The sequence below is a fragment of the Mesoplodon densirostris genome, chromosome 19 (assembly GCF_025265405.1).
Source record: "Mesoplodon densirostris isolate mMesDen1 chromosome 19, mMesDen1 primary haplotype, whole genome shotgun sequence".
Lineage (NCBI taxonomy): Eukaryota > Metazoa > Chordata > Mammalia > Artiodactyla > Ziphiidae > Mesoplodon > Mesoplodon densirostris.
In genome coordinates, this window is record NC_082679.1 from 62,605,231 (window position 1) to 62,632,238 (window position 27,008).

Genomic DNA, 27,008 nt, shown 5'->3' on the forward strand with positions numbered 1-27,008 from the left:
CAGTCCCCCCCGGGGCCTCCTGCAGCTGATGGGATGGATGTGGACAGAGGACACCACTCCCACCCCTGCCCCCAGCCTCACAGTAGGAGACGCTAGGTCTGCGGGAGGCTGGCTGATGGCCTCCAGGGTTGGAAACTTCTCATGAGACAGGCGTTTGGCGATGGGCTAAAGGGGGGTCGTTGTAACCCCTGGTGGGGCCAGAGGCTCAGGCGACAACCGCTGTTTTAACCTTTGAACTCTGTCCTCTGCCACTGCTCTTCCCCACAGCTCCCTGGGCTCCGTGGAAAGAGCCACAGCCTGGGAGTCAGGCCAACCCTAGTCCGAGTCCCAGTACCGTCCTTCAGCTGCTCTGCACCTTGGTTTTCTCTTCTGTAAAGTGCGGGTTGACACTGCCTGCCTCCCAGGGCTGGTGAGTGAGGTTAATCCAGGAGGTGCCTGCGCAGTGCCCAGGGCCCTGGGTATACAGGTCTCCGCGCCCCCAGGGGCCTGGGACGACACAGGACGCCAGTAGGGTTGGCATCAGGGTGTCAGCCGCTGGACAGGTAAAGCCTCAGGACAGGCTGGGCTCCTGGTCGGTGCTAAGGCAGAGCCCGGCCCCCTATCCCCCGCCGGCTCGGGGACACAGAGTGGCCTGTAGGACGCCCCCTGATCTGGGCACACGCTGGCCCCCAGGCCTCAGTCCCCCCTGGGCTGCTGGGGCACCGCCTGGCAGGGCTGAAGCTGCTCGGTAACGAGCCCCGGGGGCGCCTGGGAGAGGGGAGCAGGACAGGGTTCGCTGGTGCCATGGCTCGTTAAACCTGCTGTTCAGATGCGGATTAGGCCGGAGCCAGCCCGCGATTCCTTGGGTTTGGTTATTAAAGGCTCCTTGCAAGGTAAACACCAGGCGCTTCCTTTCAAAGCCGAACCTGCTAATTAGAGGGCAAGGAACTCATTAAAACTGTAACTTGGGGCTGCCTGGAAAGAAGGGCTGGGGGAGGGGAGGCTGGGTGGTGGGTGGGCAGAACCCAGGGCACAGCATCCCTCCCGGGCGGGGGGACAGACACTCCCCCCGTCATGGGCGTGGCCAGGGGGCTGGAGAGGCAGGTGCCAGCCCCCTTTCTCCAAGCCGCTTCACCTGAGAGCCCCAGCCTGGCCCCCTGGCCCCTTAGCTGTCATTCCTGTGCTTTTTTTGTTGTTGTTGTTGTTTTGCTTTTTGGGTTTTCTGGCCATGCTGCGGGGCATGTGGGATTCTCGTTCCCCAACCAGGGGTTGAACCCGTGCCCCCTGCAGTGGAAGCGCAGAGTCCTAACCACTGGACCGCCAGGGAGGTCCCAAGCAACGTTTGTTAAATGCCTGCTGTGCCAGGCTGAATAAGGGTCCCCTGGATGTCCGTGTGCCAATCCACAGAACCCGTGTGTATGTGACCTGACACGTCAAAAGGAGCTTCATAGGTGTGACTCAGTTAAGGACCTGCCGATGGGGATCCTGGATTATCCGGGTGGGACCGGTGTCCTCCTGGGGTCCTTAGGACAGAGAGGTGGAGGGGCATTCTACAGAAAAGGCAGTAGGCCATGTGACTGCAGAAGTAAGAGCTGGAGTGATGTGAGGAAGAGGCCACGAGCCAGGGGATGTAGGTGCCTTTAGAAACTGGAAAAGACAAGGAGCTGGATGCTCCCCTGGACCCTCTAGAAGGAACCACGCCTGCCCACACCTGATTTTAGCTCCCTGAGACCCAGGTCGGACTTGTGCCCTCCAAACTGTAAGAGAAGTGGTGATGTTTTCAGGACTGAGCTTGTGGTCGCTGTTACAGCGGCCACAAGAAACTGATGCCTCTGCTGAGTGACAGCCACGCTACAGTGACCGGCAAGCCCAGGGCCCTCCAAGCTCTCGGGCAGGGATGCTGTCTGCACAGTGGTGTCCACCTCTGCTGGATTGGGGTGGGGGGTACATGTGGGCAAGAGGTGGGCACCTGTGTGCTTGCTACATTATTTTCTGTATGTTTGAGATATTGCATTATTTAAAATGTTTCCAGGTGACATCTGCCTGGTCCCCAAACCCTCTCTCAGACTCCTCCCGCCCCTCTTTGGCAAATATCAGTGGCCAAGGGTGAGCCCTGGGAGCCTGGGGCCAGACCTTCCCTTGCTTGGACCAGGCCCTTGGGGAGGCCGAGGGCTTGCAGGGAGTTGGATGGCCCAGGGCACCTAGGAGCTGTTAACTGTTCACCTTTCCCAGCCTGACAGGAGTTAATTCAACCAACCAGATGGGAGTTAGAGATACCAAGTTCAGAGGCTGCTGTGTGACCTGGGGCAAGATGCCTAACCTTTCTGTGCTCAGGCTTCTCTTATAGAAAAGGAGGAAATGCTTCTCATATTTGCATGTCTTTTGATGTTGTAAGGCCCAGAGCAGGGCCTGGTGCAGGAAGTGTGGGCACGGGGCCTCCCCCTGAGGTGGACGCCAGGGAGTTAATGAGTGTGTGTGTCAGGCCCTGGGACCTCTGGATGAAAGGGGTGTGGACACCTGAGTCACCTTTATGGCCATTCCGTGCCCCCTGGGTGCCTCCTGCTTTGACGCGGGGCCTCAAGGTGCCGGACCGGTTTGGCTGCCTCTGAGGTCTCTCAACTGCTGTGCTCCAGGTTCTGGGCGTCTGCCGAGGGCTCCAGGGGCCCCTCTCCCGCACCTGCGACCCCAGGGGCAGCCTCAGGCACAGGGTGGGGGGCCCAGACTCTCCGTCACATTCTGCTAGTGGGGCAGGTCCCAAAGAGGACTCTTACCTAGAGGTGGAAAAACGCAACGCTGCTGCTCGGTCTTCTAGGGCTGTGTCGCCCTCGGCCACAAGATGGGGCTGCTGCTCCGTCCATCCCTGGGTCTGCATGCCGGATAGTCGGGTTTATGGACCCATGTGCATAATCCCTTCTAAATAACGTCAAAACTAGCCCAAGTGTATGGAGAGTGTACGCCGTGTACTTTATATTTCTTAACTCATAGAATCCTCCAGCAACTGTACAAAATAACGGCCACCATTGGCCACACTTTCCCGATGGGGCAATGAAGGCTCAGAGAGGTGAAGTGACTTGCCCAAGGTCACACAGTAGCATTCACGGCCTGCTCTGTTGGGTTCCAAAGCCATAGCTCTTGTTGGAGCCTCCCCACCTCTCCCCTCCCCTCCTCCCCTCCTCTCCCCTACTTCTCCGGGCTGGCAGCCTGGGGGCTGGGGGGTGCGGCTGGGGGCCGCGGGTGTCACTGCCCTGTTGCCTTTGGCCCCTGATGAAGGGCGTGTCTGGCTTTATCCCCCACACTGGGCTGGGTGGCTCCATGCCTGGCGGGCACCCCCTTCTCAATGTCCCTTCCCTGAAGTCCCTTCATCCTACCTCTGACCCTCAGAGTCCTGCTCATCCTAGGAGGCCGAGCTCCTTCCTGCAGCATCGGTCTCACCCTGGCATCCTGCCCGGAGGGTGAGCTTCGGGGGGCAGGGGCCCTGGGAGAGGGGTGGGCCGCTCAGACAGGAGCCCTTAAATGGGACTGTGGGACCCCTCGCTGGAGACCCCAGCCCCTTCCCCGCCCTCCCCTGAGCCCAGCCAGCCCCACACCACTGGCCCGGCCCCGGCTGCAGGTGAGCCGCTTCCCTGAGCTGACTCTGCCCGTCACGGCCTCAGGCCCACTGCCGCTGCCGTGCAGGACGGTGTGCATGCGGGCTCGCTCTGCAAAGCCGGCGCGGTGGAGGGCAGGGCTCTGGTGGAAGGCAGGGCTCTGAGGCAGGCGGAGGCGGAGGCGAGGCGGAGGCTGTACTGTCTTAGCTTTGTTTCCTAGGGAGGCAAGCAGGCAGGTCCAATCCCTTTTTAATAAACGAGGCCTTTGATCTGCAAAAATGAGTAATTAGCAAGGAGCCAGTGAGTTGGCACCGTGGCCGCCTGGAGGCTGGCTGAGCACACAAGGCAGGGCCTCTGGAGCTGCTGGAGGCGGAGGCCGCTGTGCAGATCAGGCTCCTCTGGATGCTGGGGCGCCCGTTTCTGGTTGTGGGGGGCATCTCCAGGGACAGGGAGCCACAAGCCCCAGGGTGGGCGCCTGGCTCCTCTGCCCCGACCAGGAGCCCGGGGACCTCGGCGGACCACCTTCCTCTCGAGCCTCAACTTCCCCATCTGTAAAGTGGGGCTGTTCACCCTTCACTCAGGAGGCCGGAGTGAGATGCTGCCCACAAGGTGAACGGCACAGAAAGGACGCCCAGTCCCCCGGTCCCCTCAGGACGCTCACCCAGGGCCCCGCTCGCCCGTGGGGTGGCTCTGTGGCCGCAGGAGAAGGCAGCGCTCTGGGCATGCCCATCCTCTGCCCTGTCCCGCTGCAGAGCTGCCCCGCCCCCACACCCCGTGCAGGGCACCCGGGGGCCTCCCTCTGCCGTCCCAGCCTGACTTCTGTGAGCAGCGTGCCCATCCTCAGGCCATCCCCCCTTAGTGAGCTGTGCAGCCAAGGGAAGGCTTGGGGGCTTTAGTCCGCGTTCATCTCGACCAGCCCCACCAGGTGTCCTAAATAATGAGGGTGAAGTTTAAAACGGGTGTTGGGGGACTTCCCTGGTGGTCCAGCGGTTAAGACTCCACGCTCCCAAAGCAAGGGGCTCGGGATCGATCCCTGGTCGGGGAACTAGAGTCTGCATGCCGCAACGAAGATCCCACACGCGGCAACGAAGACCCCGCGTGCCGCAACGAAGACCCGGCGCAGCCTAAATAAATAAATAAATAAATAACATAAAATGGGTGTTTGTTGGGCCAACCCGACTTCCAGGCAGCACCCTCTCCTTTGGACAGGCTCCCCCGTCCGGGGCGCGTGGAGTCCCCTCCACTGCCGGTGGACGGTCCTGTACCAGCAACAGCAACGGTAATGACAACTTCTGCGAGGGAGGGAGGGAGGGGGAGACAGGACCACGCCCATTTTAGAGTCGGGAACCCCGAGGCCACGGAAAGCAGATGCCTGGTGGGAGGCCTCCATGGAAGCTGCTACCACGCTGGGTGCAGGTGGGGACTTCCGACCCCTCACGCCCAATAAATATTTGTGTGGAGTTTCCCTGCTCACCTGAGGGTTCCCATAAAGAGCCCCCAGCCTGCTTGCTGGCTGGCCAGGGGGTGGATTCTGGGGCTGCCTTGCTCCCCACCCGCCGCCCCGGGCTGCCCTGGGAGCACAGCCAGGGCAGGGCACACGGCCCTGGACGAGGCAGGACCCAGGTCTCCCTGGGACCCCAGCGTCTCGGAGCTGTGACAGAATGGGGCATGGGGGCTGCTTCTGACTCAGGTGTGGGCAGGTGTCCTTCTAGAAGTCTCTGGGCTGTGCCTCGGGCCTTGGTGATCAGCGGGGTCATTTGGGAGCCTCCATTAACCCTTTGCCTGCTATGTGGGACTCTGTGATGCTTGGCTGCTGGATTTTGTGTTCCTTCACTTATTCATTCAACAAACTTTTATGAAGCCTGGCTCTGGGCCAGGTGGTTGGCAAGGGTTTGCTCAGGGAGCTCCCAGTCTGAGCATCAGACTTTGAAGACAGAATATCCAAGGTGCTGGCAGTAAGGGAGCCCCACAGGGGAGGGCAGAGGTGTGATGCGGAATCAGAGCGCCCACCCCCTTGATGAAGGGGGGTGGACGGGGCAGCCCCCTCCAACTGCTAGACTGTGCACTACTGAACACAGCAATGTGTCATGCGTGCACACACACACACGCTCCCACGCATTCACATGGCGCACCACATGCTCACATACAAGGCACACTGGTGCATACAACCCTGTGCCAAAGCCATACATGTGGTTCACATGTGCACACATGCACACACTTATACACACATGCATGCATGCACACATGGCTGCTTACACAATGTGATTCATATGTGCACACATACCTGTTTAGCGGCGCATTGTGTACCTGTGTGCCTACGTACGTGCTCACATACACACAGGCACATGTGCCTACACAAACACACAAATGCATGCATCCACATGCACATTCACATGCGCACACACATGCTCACACACACACACACACACACACACACACCAGGTCTGCCCCAGCATCTGCGGGGTTGGGGACAGTGAACCAACAGAGACTTGTGCCCATCCTCTGTCTTCTTGCCTGGCCTTGCATCCCGCATCACACAGGGCTCCCACACTTGGACACCCAGCCTGCTTGTCCAAGTTCCAGCCACGCTGCCCTTTGGCCACCCTTCAGGATGGGCTGTCTGGCAGGGCTGGGGTCCTCTTCTCAGCGGGACACACTGGAGAGAGACTTGCATGGCTCTGGACATGGCCTTGGGCACGCAAGCAGGGGCCCTGGGTCCTGGAACTGGGGGCAGGGTTTGAGAGCGTAACGGCCGTGGGGTGTGGCCTCTTGGCCTCACAGACTCCTTGTTCTTGGGGGTGCCTGGGGGGAGGCCAGAAAAGAGGTGGGCTTTAAATACAGGGCCCCGGGTCCAAGGTGACACTGACATACATCAGTACCTGAAACGTAAGTTTCACAAAATATCTTTACTACATGCGGTGCATTACAGTATTTTTTTATTGATTCTATTCCATTCTCTTAAAAAAAAAAAAAAAAAGCTCCCATGTGGGACACATCCCAGACTTTGAGAAACATGAGGCAGACAACATTTCAGGTTCCTCCCGCCTCTGAGATTTGGGGGTGCTGGAAACCTCCCTGAGCTCCCATTCATCTTTGCAACGAGACAGAGATTCCACACACAAAACGGGCTCCTCCGTGCCTTCCCAGCCCCGCTGGAGCTGCTCCCCAGCACGCCAGCCCCTCTGCTCGCAAGGTGCCAGGGCTGGTTTTCCTTTTTCATGATGATCAAAAGAAACGCAGCATCAGAATGAAGACCTGGAGAATGGATGCGGACGGAGGGAGGGCCCCTTCCTGTTCCTGGAGCCTCGTGCCCGCAGGCTGCCTCTCCCTCTCCCTCTCTCCTCTGCTCTTCCCCTGGAGTCAGGGCCCTTTGCCTCCCGCAGAATGGCTGCCTCCCCCGCATCCCTCCCTCCCCATTTTATGCCCACTTTATTCTCCTTTCTGATATCACAGTATTAGATCTCTATCCCCCTGCGTCTCCAGACTCACCTTCATCTGTGTCTTGCTTCACCTCTGACCAGCCGTTTGTATGAAGTTGCCTTTGTAAAGTGGGGGGACCCTGAGTGCCCTCTGAGCTTTCCGGCTGTTCTCGGGGACGGTTTTGCGTGGAGGTTAAGAGTACAGACCGAGGATGACAGCATGACAGCATCTGGGTGCAGAGCGGGTGCCGGGTGACCTGGGGCGGCTGACTTACCCCTTCTGTGCCTTGGTCTCCTTATCCATAAAGTGGGTGTGTAATAGAGTAGAACCTACCTCGTAGGCGTGTTAGGAGAATCAAGCCAGTTAAAAGGTACAAAGTGTTTGAACAGTGCTCGGCACATAAATGACATTAAGTAATTATCTCAAGGGGTCGGCCATAAGGAAAAATAAAATCATCTGAGCTTTCTTTCATATATATATATATATATATATATATGTATAAATTTATTTATTTTATTTATTTATTTTTGGCGGCGTCAGGTCTTCGTTGCTGCACGCGGGCTTTCTCTAGTTGCGGCGAGCTGGGCTACTCTTCGTTGCGGTGTGCAGGCTTCTCATTGCGGTGGCTTCTCTTGCTGCGGAGCACGGGCTCTAGGCACGCGGGCTTCAGTCGCTGTGGCTCGCAGGCTCTAGAGCGCAGGCTCAGTAGTTGTGGCGCACGGGCTTAGTTGCTACATGGCATGTGGGATCTTCCTAGACCAGGGCTCGAACCCGTGTCCCCTGCATTGGCGGACAGATTCTTAACCACTGCGCCACCAGGGAAGCACCATGTGGGCTTTCTTGAGCAGCTCCTGAGGGCCAGGTTGTGTTCTAAGCATGTGTGTCTTGAGTCTTTTTTGTTTCCTTTTCTTTCTGTGAAGTGGATACTGTCATTATGACCATTTTACAGGGGAGGAAACTGGGGCCCAGAGAAGTTTAGTAACTTCTCTGGGGCCACACAGCCCACAGGGAAGGAGTCACTGCCTGAGTCCAGAAAAGCTTTAGTAGATGGAGGCTGCTGTCAATCTCCTGATTATTACCCATACTGTTGCTTAAGGATGAAATAAGGCGCTGTGTGCAGAGCGCGGCCGGGCACGTGATGGGCCAAGTCACAGGTCTTCCCGTTGGCGTCACTGATTTTAGCATTCAGGCAGGTGATTGCATGAGGTCAAAGCGGGGCATCTGTGCCCCCAGGGGGGCCCGGGTCTGACCCAGGTGGCTGCCGTGGCCCAAGTTAATGCTGCACGGGATCCCATACCCCCGTCTAGTGATTTGTTCTGGAGTCTGCCTGGGTATGGATGCCAAGCTAGCTGGCCTGTATGTCCATCGTGGGGCATCTCTTCTCTCCTGGGAAAGGGGTACATGTATCTGTGTCATCCCTGGGGTCTGCTTTCGTGTCTCCCGTGATTTCTCTGAACAAACAGCCGGCAGGGCTGACCCAGCCCTGGCGTGACTTGCCCACATGCTGTGCCCTTTCTAGAAGTTCCTATCTTCATTTCCCCCTTTTACTTTTCCCCTTTCCACCTCAGTCAGGACTCACTCCAGTCAATTACTCCCTTCAGATCTTTGCAGGGAAGACAGCAGTGCAAAGCCACGAAAGTCACTCTTCTCTGTGTTTCTCCCATTATTAGATTTCTTTCCCTGGAAATGGTGTGTGTGTGTGTGTACACGTGCGCACGCTCAGGGAAAGAGGGAAAATGAGAGAATCTTTCTAATCTTTCCCTTTATTCTTCTTTTTAAAAGAGTAAGCTTAAAATCCTTTGCTGGTCAGATTCTTAGATTTTTGACTTGTGTCTTTACATCATAAGACCGTGTTTGGATTTTCTTTTTTTTTTTTTTTTTTGGATTTTCATTTTTGATGACTTTCCCCTTTGCCTGTGGACCCAGAATGAGCGGCTGTGCTATTATCTGTCTTCTTCCAACCTGAAATGTCAGCAGCAAGAGGCCTGGAACTTTCCGTGCCTTTGCTCTGAATCTCCAGTGCCTGGAACAGTGCCTGGCACAGGGCAGGGGCCCAATTAATATTCCAAAATTAATTCCTAGGTCTGTTTTTTCTTCAAAGCCCCCCACCCATGCATACCCAGCCCAGCTTTGAGTCAGGGGGAGCTGTAGGAAATTTAGGTGAATTCTCAACCCCAGTAGGTGAAGGTGTAGTCACAATAGAATTGCACAAGCCATGTCAAAATAAGTGTGAGCACTACCGAACGCAGGTTTGTGTGCCTGACGCACACTGAGGGCAGACAATACCGAAACATCGGAGTCTGGAGCAGAGAAGGGTTTATTGCAGGGCCAGGCAAGGACACAGGTGGCTTATGCCCCAAAAACCCTGAACTCCCCCGAAGGGTTTCAGTAAAGCCCTTTTAAAGTCAAGGTGGGGCGACTTCCTTGGTGGCACAGTGGTTAAGAATCCGCCTTCCAATGCAGAGGCTGCAGGTTCGATCCCTGGTCAGGGAACTAAGATCCCATATGCCGCAGGACAGCTAAGCCTGTGCACCGCAACTGCTGAGCCCGTGCGCTCTGGAGCTCGCATGCCTCAATGAAGAGTCCACGCGCCACAACAAAAGACCCCACAGGCCACAATGAAGATCCCGTGTGCCACAACTAAGACCCGATGCAGCCACATACATACATACATACATAAATGTTTTTAAAATGTTGAGGGAACAAAGCATTAAGAGTGTATTGAGAAAAAAACAATAAAGTCAAGGTGGGGACTTCCCTGGTGGTCCAGCGGTGAAGACTCTGCATTTCCACTGCAGGGGGCACGGTTTTGACCCCTGGTCTGGGAACTAAGATCCCGCAAGCCCCATGGTGCAGCCAAAAAAACAAGCAAATAAAGTCAAGGTGAAGGAGGGGCGTGGTTATTTGTTGCAAACTTCTTGGTGTCGGAATCCTCTGTTCTTGCAGCTGTCCCGCGTGGGTCAGAATATGATGTTCCCAGGGCTTCCATGGTGGCGCAGTGGTTGAGAGTCCGCCTGCCGATGCAGGGGACACGGGTTCGTGCCCCGATCCCGGAAGATCCCACATGCCGCGGAGCGGCTGGGCCCGCGAGCCATGGCCGCGGAGCCTGTGTGTCCGGAGCCTGTGCTCCGCAACGGGAGAGGCCACAGCAGTGAGAGGCCCGCGTACAGCAAAAAAAAAAAAAAAAAAAAGAATATGATGTTCCTGTCAACCTCCATCAAGACAAATGTTATTCTCTGTTCTGCAACTTTTCATCTCTATGTGAATGGAAAAGTGTAATACCCTTAAAGGTCAGAGCCTTGAGAGTGGGCTATATCCTGTCTATTTCAGGCTACTGCAACATTCTTAACTGGAAACAAAAGCAATAGAATACAAAGGTGAAAGTCAAGGAAACAGATTTAACATGGAGTCAGATTTGTTGTTCCTGTTACAAGGGTGTGCAGGACCAGCCCCCAACACAGCTGCACGTGCTGTATGCTGAGTTCAGATTCAGTGGCCAGCAGAGATGCTTGCCAAGTGCCCGTGGGTCAAGGGGCCCATCCCCTGCTGGGCTTAGAGGCAGCTGGCAGGGGGGTTCAGAGGGCAGCTCTAGAGGGGGCTGAGCGGGCTCAACCTCTGCTCAGCCCCAATTGTCCCTGCAGGCAGGTTACACGATCTCTCTGGGCCTCCAGACGCGCTTCCTCATCTGGAACACCATGATGATACTGACAGTGTTTGCCTCACCCGTTGTATCGAGGATTAAGTGAATTAAAACGTGTGGAAAGTACTTGAAACAGTGTGGTGTGCAGAGCAGATGCTACGCCTGTGATTATTAGTATTTTATCGCCTTTATATTTATCATTCTTTCATGCACCGAATTGAAACGTTTTGGCTGTCGGGAGACACTTGACTGCTGTGACCAGAACACGCAGATTCCGTCGGTTTGTCTGGGGCCTCTGTTATTAACACGTTTTAATGGGGGAGTTTCAAGTCAGCATCCAGCTGAGCGCCCCGCGATGGCAGTGGTGTTGGAGCACCGGCTTGGCTTGCTGAGGGCCCGGCCACCTCTGCCCCCAGGCCCGTAGGACGCCCGCCAGGACACGCCAGCACTCTTGGCAGTGGCGTTGACAAGGGCCCTGGCCATGTCCTGACTGCTGTCCCTCTGCAGGGGCTGGATGGTGGGTGAGGCCACATCTGCAGGCCCCTGGGCACCCGCCTCCAGCCCAGCCTGCTGTCCCCCAAGGCTGCTGAGCCGTGACCCAGCAGATGTGACGCCCTGGGAGGCAGTTTGCCATGGCTATCACTGTATCTCCACGATCTCGTGACAGAAATCCTGCCCTGGCATTAATTTACATTATAGCCAGCGCACCCCGACGTGTTTGTTTTTGTTTTTGTTTTGGGGTTTTTTTTGGTGGTACGCGGGCCTCTCACCATTGTGGCCTCTCCCGTTGCGGAGCACAGGCTCCGGACGCGCAGGCTCAGCGGCCATGGCTCACGGGCCCAGCCGCTCCGCGGCATGTGGGATCTTCCCGGACCGGGGCACGAACCCGCGTCCCCTGCATCGGCAGGCGGACTCTCCACCACTGCGCCACCAGGGAAGCCCCCGACGTGTGTTTTTAAAGGGTATAATTTTTATCAACTTCAATTAGAGCTATTTTTATTTTTGTCACCCTGAAGAATTTCCCTGCGGTTAAGCTGCCATTTTTCACTGTAATACCCCTGGCAAGGGCTGGGGAAAAAAATTAATAGTCTAGTGATCACTTAGCTAATGCACTGTCAGCGCTTGATAAACTGACTGCCTGGGGGAGACAACACAGTGCTTTCCACAGTAATTAGGTCACGTTTACCTGAAGCTGGCGAGACCCCCTTGGTGGACGCGTGGGGTCGAGCTGAGCCCCCCACAGAGCCCGGGGCAGGCCCCCTCACCCCCCTGTCCGCAGAATCTGCCTTTGATGTAATTGAAGCACATTAGGGTGGGCGTCTGCCCATCTTCCCGCTGTGGGGCATTTGGCAGGTTGCTAAACATCTCTGATCCCCATTTGAACAGGGAGCACTCCAGAAGGGTTACTGTTGATAAACCACCTGACCTCCCCAGTTCGGAGGCATCGAAGGAGGCTATGGGCAGAGGTGGGAGAGCATCATGTCTGGTAAACAGGGTGTCCATTCCCAAAGCGGGGGGAGGGGCAGGCCCTTAATGGGGAGCTGGCAGGTAAAGCCAGGCACAGACTCTGAAGACAGGAGGAAGGACAGGGCCGCGGTGGGATGTGAGCCTGGGGTGGGGGCAGAGGAAGCAGCTCAACCTGCAGGGAACTGGCTTCCCTCCACCGAAATCAGACAACAGGCTACCAAGCTTTGGAACGGCCATGCTGTGGACGACAACTCCGTAATAAAAAGGAACAACCCGGGGCTTCCCTGGAGGCGCAGTGGTTAAGAATCCCCCTGCCAATGCAGGGGACACGAGTTAGAGCTCTGGTCCGGGAAGATCCCGCATGCCGCGGAGCAGCTAAGCCTGTGCGCCACAACTACTGAGCCCGCGTGCCTAGAGCCCGTGCTCTGCAACAAGGCAAGCCACCGCAATGAGAAGCCCGCGCACCTCAACGAAGAGTAGCCCCCTCTCGCCGCAACTAGAGAAAGCCCGCACACAGCAATGAAGATGCAATGCAGCCAAAAATAAAAAAAGAAACTTATGAAAAAAAAAAAGGAACAAACCACCTAAATGCCCAACAACCTGGTGAATCTCCGGGGAATCGTGCTGAGTGGAAACAGCCAGTCCCATAGGGTTACCCACTGTGATTGATTTACACAACGAGCTTGAAATGGCGAAATATAGAAATGGGGAACGGATCAGTGGTTGCCAGGGCTTGTCGTCTGCGGCAGGAGGGAGCTAGGTGTGTTTATCAAGGGGTGTCACGGGATGCTTAGGATGGGACTGTTCTGTATCTCAGCTGTGGAGGTGGTTACAGGAGCCTGTGCTGGTGATAACACTGCAGAGAACAAAATACACGCACGTGCAAGTACAGGTCAAACTGGGGAAGTCTGCATAAGGTAGGCAGGTTGTCCTGTTAATTTCCTTCTGTGACCTTGTACTATAGTTTTGTAAGATGTTACCATTGGGGAAACTGAACAAAGCGTACTCAGGATCTCCCTGTATCATTTCTTACGACTGCATGTGAATCTAGAAGCATCTCATCGTAAAAAGCTAAAGTTCAAACAAAAATCAGATCACGTCTCTCCTTGGCTCAGAAACTCCCCACCCCCCCGGCCCCCAGTTCCCATCTTAACTCTGAATGAGAGCCAGAGTCCTTTAGGGGCCCATAAGGTCCTCCAAAAACATGGCTCCATTGCTTCCCCCAGTCTTCAGCCATGTGGGCCCCATTGCTGTTCCTCAGGAACACCAGGCATTCTCCTGCCTCAGGGCTTTTGCATGGGCTGTCCCCCATGCCTAAAACACTGTTCCCTAGGCTTCCACATGGCTCCTTCTATAACTTAGATGTCTCCTCTTTGTGCTGTGTTGGGGACACCATGCCAGCACCTGGGGTCACCAGGTGCTGTTCAGGGGAGTGACAGTCTTGATGGGGGCAGAAGTGTAACAGCTGACTCAGTGGTACTCAGATGAGGGCACTAATGGAGGTGGTCCAAGGGGGGCTCTGGCTCTGCCTGGGAAGGGGATCTGGGGAGAGAGTCCAGGGGAGGGGGGCAGACTCTTGGCTGAAAAGGAGGCAGGGAATTGGGGAGGGGCAGAGGGCATTTCGGGGTGAGGGGGGACTCATGGGCATGACAGTGGCTCGTGAGCAGACCCCTACGTTGCTTCCACCCCGAACCCTGAACCTGGGGCATCCTCACCATTTTATGGATAGGGAAGCCAAGGCCCAGAGAGGTCGAGTCACTTGCCTGAAGGCACACAGCTCATAGGTGGCAGAGCTGGGATTTGAACCAGGCAAGATGGTCTCTGCATCTGCCCTCAGCCCCTTACAGGACACCTACAGGGGAGACCAGAAGGTAATAAGCCCAGCGGTACAGGTGCACACGTGTCCTTCCACAGCCCTTCCTGCATCGGGTGGACCTAGGAAACCGGAGGGAGCCTCTGCAGCGGCCCCACCACCTCCACGTCTCCCAGCCTCGCCTCTGCTCTGAGTCAAGGCTCAGCTCCCCTCCTCCCGCAGACCCCTCTCCCCCAGGTGTGTTCAGGAGTCGCAGCAAATGGTGCTGCATCTCCACCCCGACCGCCACCCCTCCAGCCACACGGACCCTGCTGCTTGTAGAACAGGGATCAGCAAACTTGGCCCACAGCCAGTTCCATACAGCCCATGGACTAAAAATGGATTTTACATTTTTAAATGATTGCCAAAAAAAAAAAAAAATCAAAGGGAGAATAATGTTTCGTGACGTGAAAATTATGAGATTCAAATTTCAGTGTCCCTAAGTAAAGTTTTATTGGAGCAGCCACCGTGTTCCTGTTCATGTTGTTTAAGTGTGCTTTAGAGCTACAGGCCTAAGTTGCATAGTTCCAACAGAAAATGTACAGCCCATAAGCCTAAAATCTGATCTGGCCTTTTCAGAAAAGGTTTCCAAACTTGCTCCCCGACTCAGGGCCACTGTGTTTGCTGTTCCCTCTTCCTGGAACACTCTTCCCGCAGATATGTATCTCCATGGCTAACTCTCGTGTTTCCTTCAAGTCTTTGCACAGATGTCCCCTTCTCAGTGGGGCCAGCCTATGGAAAATTCTAACTGTGCCCATCTCCCCTCCTCCCTGTCCCCTTCTCCTGTTTGTCTTTCTGGCATCTCCTACCAACTGTCATGTAAACGTGTATTTACTGACTGTCTGTCTTCCCCGACCCGAATGTCACCTCCTTAATGGCAGACATTTTTAACTTTTTTGTTTGCTCCTGTATCCCAGGCACAGTGCCTAGCAATAGTAGGTGCTTAATAAATGTTTATTAGATAGATGGATGTTTGACTGGATGATCGGATAGCTGGATGAAAGGATTGATGGACGAATACCCAGATAGATGGATGGATGGATGTATGGATGGATGGATGGATAGTTGGACAGATAGGTGGATGGATAGGTAGGTGGGTGGATAGACAGATGATTGGATAGATGGATAGATGGACAGCCAGATAGACAGGTGGTTGGATGGTGGATGGATGCTTGGTTGGTCGGGTAGATAGGTGGATGGATGTGAGGCATGACAGACTGTGAAAAGCTGGGCTGGCCCAAATCACATGGCTCTTAGATGCCACATGGAGGAGCCTTTGGTAAAGGACTTTATGCAGGTGGGTGAGTGTAGTGCTTTGGAAAGTTGGCTCAGGCCAAGGCATGGTTGGTGGGGGGGTGAAGTGGGTAGGACTGTGTGCCCAGGAATCAGTGGGAGGCTCTCTCCCTGGGAGGAGGGGAAGGTGAGTGGGCCCAGCAAGAGTAGGAGGGGGCACCCCAGGAGAGCCGGGGTGTCGGGCCCTCATTGGTCTGAGATCAGTCTAGCTCCTGCTGCCGGCCTCCAGTGACTGGCATTCGGGACTAACGCCCAGGACTCCGGGAGCCCCCGCATCCCTGAGGGCCCTCACCCCTGACCCTGGGGCTGAGCTGGATTCCGCCAGCATCACCCACGTGCTCTGTTGCCTGGCAGTCATAGGGAGGCCTGCTTGCCTCTGGAAACAGTGAATTCCTCCATGCAGCCCCCTGCTCTGTCCCAGGACTTATGAGGGGGTCAGCTGGCTCAGAGGCCTCACTTGAGGGAGGGGGCCAGGCCCATGCCTTCTGGAATGTTCCTTTCAGCCACAAGAGCAGCAGAAGTTGGGCATGCCTGCCTCTGGCCAGCTCCAGTCTCCGGGTGGCCTCACCCTTCCCAGCTGCACCTGTCCCACCTGGTGTGTCTCCCAAGGCTGTGAGTGCTGTTAGCAGCAGACTCCGGCTTTCTAATAAGCTCCCAGAGACATCACGCCCCACCTGCCCCATCCGAACACATGGCAGTGAGTTACCCTTTCTGTGTCTCAGTTTCCCCATCTATGTAATGGGGCCCAACAGTTCCTCCCCACCAGGGCCAAGGCTTCATGGGCTGACACGGCAAAGGCTGGCACGGGGCCTGGTGCTCAGTAGGTGCTGTCAACGTTTAGCTGCGACCAGTGAAAAGCACTTTTGTCCCAAGCCTCCTGCTTTAGGGTCATGGCCCGTGACCCTTCTGCTGCAGCCTTTCAGGGACAGGCAGTAGCTCCTGGCTTGGAGAGAGTGCCTAGTTTCAGCCGAACCCAGAGATTTTTCAGCTCCAGCAGCCCCCAGGCCTTGAACCAGGGGCTTTCTGGTTCTCTTGTTTTTTGTTTTTTGTTTTGCGGTACGCGGGCCTCTCACTGTTGCGGCCCCTCCCGTTGCGGAACACAGGCTCCGGACGCGCAGGCTCAGCGGCCATGGCTCACGGGCCCAGCCGCCCCGCGGCATGTGGGATCCTCCTGGACCGGGGCACGAAATCTTGTCCCCCGCATCGGCAGGCGGACTCTCAACCACTGCGCCACCAGGGAAGCCCTCTGGTTCTCTTTATGGCAGGAGGGACTGGGCTCCCCCTCTTTGTTCTGCTCTTTCTTGCTTTAACAAATGCGTTCATGGACTTCCTGTGCGTCAGGCCTGGGCTGGGCTGCACGAATGCTATCTCCCCGTGACTGCCCTGTGCCGTGGGTGTGGCTGTCAGCACCCCCTTTTTCAGACGAGGAAGCTGAGGCCCAGAGGCATTAAAAGCGTGCCCAAGGTCGCCAGCTTGGAACCCAAACGGTCACTCCCATTGGCCACCTAGCTGCCTCTGGCCCCTTTTTCTCCACTGAGCTTGGCTGCCATCCTCCTGAGAAACACCAGTGTCTTCCTCTTTTCGAGACACCCGGGGAGGGGGGGCGGTGTCCTGTGCCTGCTGGAAGGGGAAGCAGGCTGGGTGAGCTCTGTCCACTTCCGGTCCTCTTGGCCTCAGTTTCCCCATCTATAAAATGGGCTGATCACTCTCCCTGCCTGGCAGGACCACCGCAAAGCTCCAGGAGGTGACCCTGCACACACACCTTGCAGGTCATTTGGGGGGAGAGTTATGACTGTTTCTGTCCCCTCGGGTGGCTGCAGGGAGTGCTCACCTGGTCGGATGTGAAGCCAGGGATAAAACCTTTTTGTTTTTTCCGAGTCCCGGACCTTGTGTCCGCTTGGGCTTCTCTTGTCTTTGAGGCTGGATGCACGTGGGGCCTCCCCGCCCCCTCCCTCCAGCCCCTGAGAGGTGGGAGCAGCCGGGGGGACTCGGCTGGGAAAAGAGTCAGATCGAGACCCCCGGCTGTGGCTGCTCTGCCCGAGCCGTCGACCTCCTTCCCACGCACGCTGCAGCCGGAGCGCCCCTAATTGCTGTCACAGATGTATCAGCCACCAGCCTCTCCCTCGCGATCTGCTGGGTCGCGTGAGCTTAATTAGCCCCTGATTACTCATTTACTGGGTGCTGTGTGTATTCCATATCTAATAACTTTCCAATTACGCCCGGTCTGCACCGCACATTTAATAACCCGTTAGTTGTCTGCTTATCGGGGACTCTGCGTTCTGCAGCTCCATCTCCCCCTGACCCGGAGCCTTATCATTCCCTTTATTGCGGTATTTGGAGTTCTCTGCTCACCATTATGGAGCTATTACAGGGAATTAAGGGGCGTAAAATACTGTTTTGCGGCCTCTGATGTACCAGCTTGCAGCACAGAACAAGGAATCTCACCAGAGAGGGCCGAGTGCATCTTTGTGGGTGGGCTCTCGTGGGGACCAGGAAACGGGAAGGAGGGGCCCTGTGGCAAGGCTGGCCCGTGCCCCCTTATGTTGCTCCTGGACAGACGGCCCCGGGCCTGTGACCCACGTGTTGCCGGCAGCTGGCAGAGGTCTCCCACCAACCCGGCTGTGCCCACGCACCCTCCAACCAAGGCAGGCCCCCCGCCATCACTGTTTGGGAGGGAGGTGGCTTTTCTCCCCAAACTTGGCTTCCTGCCTGTGTCTGATTTTTCCTCGGGGCCAAGGGCAGGTGATGATGCCACGTCCTTTTGCGCCATCGGGATGCTGGCGTTTCCTCTCCCTACTCCTGCAGCTCTGTTGTGTCTCATGTTCCCAGCCTTGGTCTTCACGTAAATCAGCCGCAGACCATCAGCAAACCCACCGTTCCTCAGCCGCAGGATAAACCTGTGTGCCGGAGACCACAGTCCTGGTTGCTGTGTGTCTGCTGAGGCAGCGAACACAGGAATCAGGCCCTGATAGTACGCAGGGAGCACCTACTGGGTGCCGACGCTGTGGGGGCTCTGACTGTGACCGGCTGGGTGACCTTGGGCAGCTGACTTGACTTCTGTGTGCCTCAGTTTCCTCCTACAATGTGGAAGTTAAGGTAGGGTTGTTGGGAGGATGAAACAGGCTACAGAAAGCAGGTGCTTGGTGGATACCTAGCACATAGCAAGTGCTCAGTAAATCTAGGGTAGGCATTACGGGCCCATTTCCCAGAGGCATAAACTGAGGTCCAAGCAGTTGTGACTTGCCTGTTACTCCTAGTTATGCCCACAGACAAGTGGCACTCAGATTCAGTCCCACATCTGCTTTATTCACGATCAGCAAGGCCAGCTTCCTGGAGTATATCTTGAGCCGATTTGGAAGAAAGAGACGATTCAGGGTGATCAGGAAAAATGGGGGAGCCCATGCCCCAGATCCTGCCCCCATGAGTTTAGGGGCTCTGGGACTGCCTCAGGCTCTGCGTCAGCAGCGGGCAAGGGGGCCTAGAAGGTGTCCCTGCCAGCTGGGGCCGAAACTGCCCAGAGGCCAGGTGGGCCCGCCTGCGAAGGCCAAGGCTGTGAAGCCTTCCCCAGCACACACCCCTCCAGGCTCTGTGGGGTCCCCTGGCCACTGCACCCCTTTGGCTCTTGTTCCTGATGCTTATGCAGTCAGGTCGTGAGATGAGCTGCCATTTCTTGAGCACCTACTATGTACCAAGTGCTTTAGCAGAAAGAACTCATCCCCTGCACCCTTCCTCTTGGAGGTAGACACTTGCTGTGTTATTAATCCATTTTGAAGAAGGGGAAACTGAGGCCCAGAGAGGTGAAGTCACTTTGCTAAGATCTCCCAGCTGGGGAGAGTGGCCAGGACCCAGTGCCTGGCCCTGTCCCACTACAGGGAGCCGGAGAGGTAGAGTCTGGCTGGGTGCCCAGGAGGCAGAGGGAAGCAGGCTCCGGGAACAGCCAGCCCCTGTTGGAGAGGCTGCCGGAGAGAGAAATCCTAGTGTCTCGTGCAGTGGCGTCTGGGCTGCTGTGTGCCCTCAAACTGCAACTTCCCTTGTGTTTTAAAATACGTCATTTACAGGCTACCACATGGGTGAGCCTGGGAAACATTATGCTGAGTGAAAGAAGCCAGACACAGAGGGCTACATGGTGTAGGGGTCCATCTATATGAAATGTCCAGAAGAGACAAATCCATCGAGACAGAAAGGAGATGAGGGGTTGCCAGGGGCCGGGGGAGGATGAGGAGTGACTGCTAATGGGTACCGGGTAATGAGAATGTTCTAGACGGATTCTGCTGATGGTTACACAACTCGATGACTATTCTCTAAGCCACTGACTTGTACACTTTAAATGGGCGAATTGTATAGTATATGAATTATATCTCAATAAAACAACTCTACAGAACAATAAGGCCGGAGTTCTCAAACTTGGGGAGCTCACGGACTAATACAATTAATACAATAAACTGGGTACTGACAACAGTGCTGCATGGTTTTCCCCTGTGAAGCGGGGATGCTGTGTCTGCTCTCTGCCCCTATCCATCCCCATCCCTACGTGCGAATTTACCTGGAGTCAGTGTTCTCCAGAAATCACTCAGTTCCCCGGAGGAGGTGTAACAAGGTGAGATCTCATTAGGATATGCAAGGGTGGGCTGCAAATCCCTTTTATGGTAAAGAACCCTGGAAATTTTCCTCCTTTTTGCCTTTCTCCGTTAACTAACGCTTTAAACATAGTAGTGGCCCTGGTCCAGGGAAATAAAGGGGACAATAAAGTTTATCCTGCTTGCTCTGCGGGGGCCCCATGGGCTCTCTGGGATGCTGTCAATTCCCAGGGTCCCCGGGGCGGGGAGCAATATATGTCCCAGACCCGGTCCTAATAGCACTTTAAATTAAGACAGGCCGTGAGCTTGGAACTCTTGGCTCTGGTAGAGAGAAGGCACAAGGAATGTGTTGGTTCAAGGGTCTGCTTTTTATTAGTCAGGCATTGTTGTAAATTTGTCCTGGAAGGGTGAGGAAAGGCTGCTCTCTGCTTCCATGTGATGGTCTGGCTGAGAACCTTTGCCTCCACCTACGATGATGCTAGCATGAGATAATGCATATTCCCCACCCACATATGTCTGGCAGCCTCGCCCATCCATTAACAGTGACTGAGCCCTCTCAGGAGTCCACTGGCAGCTGCCGACAAACACCGGAGAAGGGGGTAAAATCCTTTTACTTCCAACAAGAGTCAACATGGTGGGAACAGCTGGACCAGAGGAGGGAGGGTGTCTGGCACACGATGGTGCCAGGGAACATGTGTTTCTGGGCCAGGCCCTGTCCTAGAGCTTTGGGGTTTTATTAGTTATCGACTGCTGTGTAACAAAGGACTACACATAAACAGCTCACAGCAAGACACCTATTACCACACGCTCAGCCGGGGCCCCTGCTGCAGGTCAAGGCATCGGTGGGGCTTCGCTCTCACCTGGGAGATCGACTGGGGAAGGACCCACCTGCAAGTTCATTGTTGGCAGAATTCATTTGTCTGTGAACTGAGGGCTGTTAGGAACATTTAGATGCAAGTTTCCGTGTGGACGTCTGTTTTTGGTTCTCTGGGGATCTACCTAGGAGTGGAATTGTTGGGTCCTATGATGACACTGTTTGCACCTTGATGAACTGCCAGGCCGTCTCCAAAGCAGCTGCACCAGTGTACAGTCCCACCAGCAGTGTATGAGGGTTTGCATCGTGTTTCAACGCTTAATAATCATGAGAGTGCAGCTTTTAAAAATGGATTCCCAGCTTCCTCTTGAAAGATCAGAACTGGCGTGATGGGGCTGGCTTCCTTCCATGTGGCCCCCATTGGTGCTGGGTGGGACTGGTGCAGTCCCCATACAGTCTCATCTACCAGTACCTTGTTTCTGGTTTACCCCCCTGGTCCCCGTAGAGATGTGTGTTTGAATCTCTTGTCCTTCCCGTCCCCCCTTCCTTTTAAAGCCTGCTCCCTTTGAAGGCCTAGTTCACATTCCACCTGCTCCAGGAAGCCTGCCTGGATTTTTCCAGCCCTTGGGGAGTTCTCCTATTATCAAACTCCCATAGACCTTGTCATCTGCACCCCCTCCCACCCAGTAATACTCTCTTTTGCCATCTGCTCTTTTTTACTTCAAAGCCATGTTCCCTGGATGCTTTGTAACAGAGAGTCTTCTCCCAGCTGCTTGAGTTCACATTCCGGACACCTCCACTTACTGTGGGGACTCAGGCCACTTTGTCTCTTCGTGTTTCCATGTTTTTGTTCGAGACAGGACTGTTGGGAGGATTAACCATAGCACATAGTAGGTGCTCAGTAAACGGCATCCTCATGCCCACAAGCTCTTCATCCCAGGCAGCCATCCCCACCCCCATGAGGCATCCCCCCGGCCACTTTCCCCAGCAGAACCCTGGTCCCCCAGCTCCAGGAGGACAAGCAGTAGGTGGGCCTCACCCCACTCTGCTTTCCACCAGCGCATGGGCAGGGTCAAGGCCAGGGCACAATGCCACCCTCCTTCACTCCCTGCCAGCCTGCCCCAAGGGGGTTGCAAGAATGCTGCCTGCTTTGATGAGGTGCCATCCCATAGACGGTCCCTGGGGTTGGCTGGACTAACAGGGGGACACAGCAGCCCTCCATCTGGCAGAGTTTCCTGAAGTGATGTTGGCAAGGTTGCCAGAGCAGCTAAAAGCCTGCGGGGCGGGGTATGTACAGGGGCTCCAGGCTCCCCGCCATGCTGAGGGGCCCCCGGCCCTAAGCGAGCCAGCGAGTGAATGAAGTGTGCTGGGCCCAGGCGCCGCCCTCTCCTGGCTCCAGCCTAAGCCGCCAGCACCCCTGTGGGATTTGCGGGGGCTGCAGTCTGGGCAGTGTCACCATATGGATCCCATAAATTAAAGCGTTCCCGGAAACAAACGGTAAATTTACCCGTCTCTCGCATGTGGAGCTGCTGGAGCCTGGATGGAGCGCCATCCGTCTCTCTCCGGTACTTTGGTTTTATAGCCCTAATCCCTGGAAAAACAGGGTCAACGTGAAGTTGCTTTTCGACAGCCGCGCCGCCCTGAAGCTCGTAATCGGGGCGTGGGACGTCGCCAGTCCCCGGGACCGGCCCCCAGGGAACTGCTGTTGTGCAGACCCTGGAACCCTGGCAGGGGCTTCGCCATGACCTGGAGCCCAGGATGCTCAGCTGGGTTGACCCTGCCTTGGCAGCTCTGTGACCTCAGGCTCCCACTACCCCTCTCTGAGCCTCAGTTTCCCCAACTGTGGAAAGGGGGTGGGGTGACTGGGATAGTCACATTCATAGAGACAGAAGGTAGGGCGGTGGGTGCCAGGGGCTGGGGGAGGGAGTATGGAGCGTTAATGTTTAATGGGTGTGGAATTTCCGTTTGGGTTGATGAGAAAGTTCTCAAAATGGGTCCAGGGGATGGTTGCACATTGTGTTTGGACTTCACGCCACTGAGCTGTACACTTAAAAATGGTCAAGATGGTAACGTATATTTTACTACAATTTTTTTTTGAATACAGAAAAAGCGGGGGAGATGACTGCCCTGTGGGGTGAACTGAAGATTAACTAGGTTAATGGTTATAGTTGCAACTAACTCGTAGGTAGTTATTACAAACTTCCGTGCAGAGAATAGGGGCTTGGGTAGCGATGGGACCTGGGAGTGGATGCTCAGTGCCCGGTGATGAGCCTGGTGTCCACCAGGCTGCTGGGCAGGTTTGCTGGGCGAGGCAGTCACTGGTACTGACTCACACTGGCAATCTGGGGACCAGCTCTGCTGCTGCCCTGAGACAGCCACGCTGAGTCCCTGATGACAAAGCCAGGCCATCATGGAGGAGGGGTGGTACCCAGCGGCCCAGGAGGCCCACCCCTTGGGCACCTCCTGGCAGGTGTGACTAAGACTCATCATGTCCCTCCCTCCCCCGTCCTTCCAGGTCACCTCTGCATCTCTCGAGGCATCGACGGCCGTCCACCCTCCCTCCCGGGAGCCCGAGCCTCGGCCAGGCGCCCCAGCGGAGAGCCTGCCCAGGGGCCCCAGGACCGCCCAGGAGCAGGGGCCAGCCCGGTGTCAGCAGAGCAGCCTGGACGGGGCCGGACCGGACCTCACGGGCACAGGTAGGTGCCAGCTTTTTACTGTCTCTGAGTACTGGAGCGGATCAGGCTGCTCCCGGCAGCGAGGAAGCACCCAAAGAAAGTTCCGGCGCAGACTCCCACCCCACGGTCGCCCCATTCTAGGGGAAAGCCAGGAGGCTGGGTCTCCCTGACTTGAGTTTGATTTTCTTCCCCTGCTTCTGAACACTCTCTCATGGTTGGTTCACAAATGGCCTTTGTGGGGTTGTCGTTATTGTTGTTGTTTCATCTCTACGTTCCATTGTGTTCACTCGTTCATTTAAAAAATAATGTCATGGATCCCCATGAACCACCACCCAACCCAGCCCTAGGACGCTGCATCTACCTGGATGCCCCGGCAACCCCAGAGGGACCCGCCGGGTCCCATTTGCTTTTTCCGTCGCACCTGTGCTTGCCTGACTCGCCGGTGTCCTGGGGGTGTGAGCTTTGTCTCCTGGGCCTGGCTCAGCGCTGCAAGGTCCTTCTGTTTTCACAGCTGCCGCAGTGCTTGGTTTCACCGTCGTGTGCCACGGGATGGGGGGCCCGCCCTGTGCGTATGCCCACGCTCCCTCCCGCCTTGTGGATGAGCCACACGTGTCCCGGCGCGCTCCGTGTGTAACCTCATTTAGGCCAGAGGGAACAAGGGTGTTCAGCCGGGGAAGATGCTGACTAGTGTTCTCCTGCGTGGGCGTTCACTCCCACCCCCTTCAGCCTTGGAGACCCCGTCTGCGCATCTCGGCCCCGTTGGACACGTCACTTTCCCCATTGGCGGAGAGGCAGCTCCCTCGTGGGTTGTTGGGCCTGAGTGTGGAGTCCCGAGGCATTTATCGTGGGGCACATGGGCCCTGGGCTGGGAACAGCGAGTGGACACCTGCGTTCTTACCTAGGGAGCGTCGTGGAACAGCCCCTTAGGCCAAGAGCCCTCAGAGTGAGTCCCTGTGTGTGTCCTGCCCCTAAGAGGACTGAGTCTCAAGACCGCCCCCCAGCCCAGGCCTCCCTGTTGCTGGGCCACTGCGGGGGCAGCTGGTGGAAAACACTGCTTGTTATTGAGAGGGCTGGAGCGGGCAGGTTGGGGGAGCCGGCGCATGGTCATCTGGGCATCCATCTCCAGGACAACCCCAGTACCCACCTTCCTCTCTGCGATGTGGACCCGCCGAGGGAAGGGGCTGCCTGACCAGGGGCTGATGGGCCACCCAGCCCTCTGAGGGGCTTCCAGACCCTGGCTGGTGGGGATGGAGTGTCAGGCAGCAAAGGGGACATGCGGGTGGTGGGCAGGGAGGGCCCCAGCATTCTCTGAGCCTGGGACAAGTGTCTTCTTGCAGTGTGCCTCAGTTTCCTCATCTGAGGAATGGGAAGGAAGGCCAATGGAAGTGCCTGGCTCGCGGGCAGGTGTGAGAATTAAAGTAACCAGGACAGGAGCGCACTCAGTGCAGGTCCTGGCCCCCCACCGCCATGAGTGCCTCAGCTCTGGATAATAACCTGCAAAACTGTGACCCTCGGGGACCCTCCCCTCCCCCGGGTGGCACGCACGAGCCCCTGCCCCCTGCCCTGGGGCCGCCCCAGGACAGGGCAGGGGCACAAGACCCACGTCTGCCAGCTGCTCTCTGTCAGGCTGTGGCCCTGCCTGGGGGGGAATTGGGGGTCCAGCTCACAGCTGGAGACCCACCAGGAGCACCATCCCACAGTCAGCCCCTCCCAGGGAGGCCGCTGCTGCTGCTACTTGGAAACGTGACAGTGACTAATGTTTTATTACACACCTGCCGCCTCTCATCGGGCAGGCACGCAGCCCCCGGGTCCAGCTGTGCACTGCCAGCTGGACAGCGGGGCGGGCGCAGGGCGCGAGCACTTATAGACACATGGACACACAGGCGCAGGGACACGCGGGGACAAGCGCAGACCTGGCAGCCGCACCAGACACGAGGGTACATGTGCAGAGACACACACGCAGGCACTAGATGCTCTTACACGTGCACATAAGGACATACCGCAGACACGCACCTGGGAACGCATATCCGTATGCACACGTGTCCCCCCCCACACACACAGCCCTGTCACTCCCTCTCTCCAGATCTCTGAGCCCCTCCCCGTCTCCCCGCTGTCTCTCCCGCTCCCTGCATGGTGGCATCCACCCCAGTGCTGCCTTTCCTAGAGGACAGGGTGGCCGTGGGCAGGTCGGGGGCTGCATCTGTTGCCTTGGGGGTGGGGGGGGCAGCTTCCCATTGCTATCTGTTTCTGAGCCCCAGTTCCCCGCAGACACCTTCGCCAGGGGAAGGAAGCTGTCACACCGCCGGGCTGGGGAGCTGGGCCACGTGCCCCCAGGGATACCCACGGCCAACCCGCCTCGGTTTCTGCCAGAGGAGGAGGCTGTGTGGTCCTCAGGCGCCGCGCTGGGAGGGCCCACCTGGGGAGTGGTCACTTGCTGGCTGCAGGGGGAAGAGCTCCAGGGCTGCAGGGGAAGCGGGGACCCCCACGGCTGGCATCCCTCTGGCGGGCCAGGCACGGACCTTGGACTGACCAAGCTGGTGGGGGAAGGGTACCATCCAAACCTCCCCATGAGGCAGCCTTCCCTCGTAGGCGGCAAGGCCCCAGGCCCAGCTCTTTCCAATATTCTTAAGCCTTTAGTCAAAGGGAGGTCCATTTCTCACGTGCCACTCGCAGGCGGTATAAAATCCAGCAAGAGGACACTTGCAATTCATCACCAGCTGATGAGGACAGGCGTTCCTGAACAATGATCTCTGTGCCGTCGCAGGCTCCTTGGGAGAGAAGCAACACCATCTGGTGATAAGTGAGGGTGTGGCTGGTGTCCTAGACCCGAGTCCAAGTTTCCAAGTCTCAGAGCTGCCACTTCCCGGCCATGGAGCCTCTGCAGGGTTCAGAATCTTCTGAAAGCTTAGCTGCTCCAGCTGCTGAGTAAGCGTGAAATTGTAACAATGAAATCTTCTTTGGAGCATAGTATCGGTGACATGGGAGGAATGCCAAGGGGGCACCCAGGCTGCAGGGCAAGGCTGTGCAGGCTGCACACTGCACAGTTCCAGGGGGCACCGTTCCTCTTGTCGCCTCCGTGCACGTGCTCCCTGCCTGGCCTTCGGGGCTGCCATGTTGCACTGCTGAGCAGTGGCCCTATAGTTCTGCCGCATGGGCCCTGGGTGTCCTTTCTGAGCTGTGGAACAGCTTCTGAAATGGTCAATAATACAGAGCTAGTGGGAGCCACAGACCCCACTGATGGGTTTGGGATGGGGTCACAGAAAGCCAGGCAGAGACTGACTCTCCCACCATGGCTGTGTTCCTGAGCACCTCCCTTTCTCCCCTCCCATGTTGGAGTGCTGGGCTGGGCCTGCCCTGTTGGGGGTGGCCTGTGGGTTCCTTCTGTCCTAATAGCTGCTGACCTGCTCCCACGCAGAAAGCCTCCATTCTCATTTGTACTTATTCCAGGTTTTGGGGGACCACTGGTCCAGCGGGGAGGGGAGAGGAGGAGTGGGGCTGGCAGGGTGGGGGTAGGAGCCAATACGGGAGACATCGTGCACCTTCCATCTGCCTTCTGGGCTGGCCCAGAAGATCCCTCCCTTCACCTGCTCCTGTCACGACCACGGCAGTGGCTGCCTTGGAAGAGTTCGGGGTTAGTTCCTGCTGCTGCTGTAACAGGTCATCACCAAGTCGGTGGTTTAAAGCAATACATATTTAGTATCTTA

General features: G+C 56.5%; 1 protein-coding gene across 3 annotated transcripts in view; it reads left to right on the forward strand.

The window, feature by feature from the left end:
* The window catches only part of GSE1 (Gse1 coiled-coil protein), a 426,332-nt gene that overhangs the window by 137,588 nt on the left and 261,736 nt on the right, over positions 1 to 27,008 (forward strand). For all 3 annotated transcript variants that reach the window (XM_060085176.1, XM_060085177.1, XM_060085178.1), the window contains exon 2: positions 23,145 to 23,325. In XM_060085176.1, the coding sequence (XP_059941159.1) occupies positions 23,145 to 23,325 (181 nt within the window). The remainder of the gene's footprint in view (positions 1 to 23,144; positions 23,326 to 27,008) is intronic.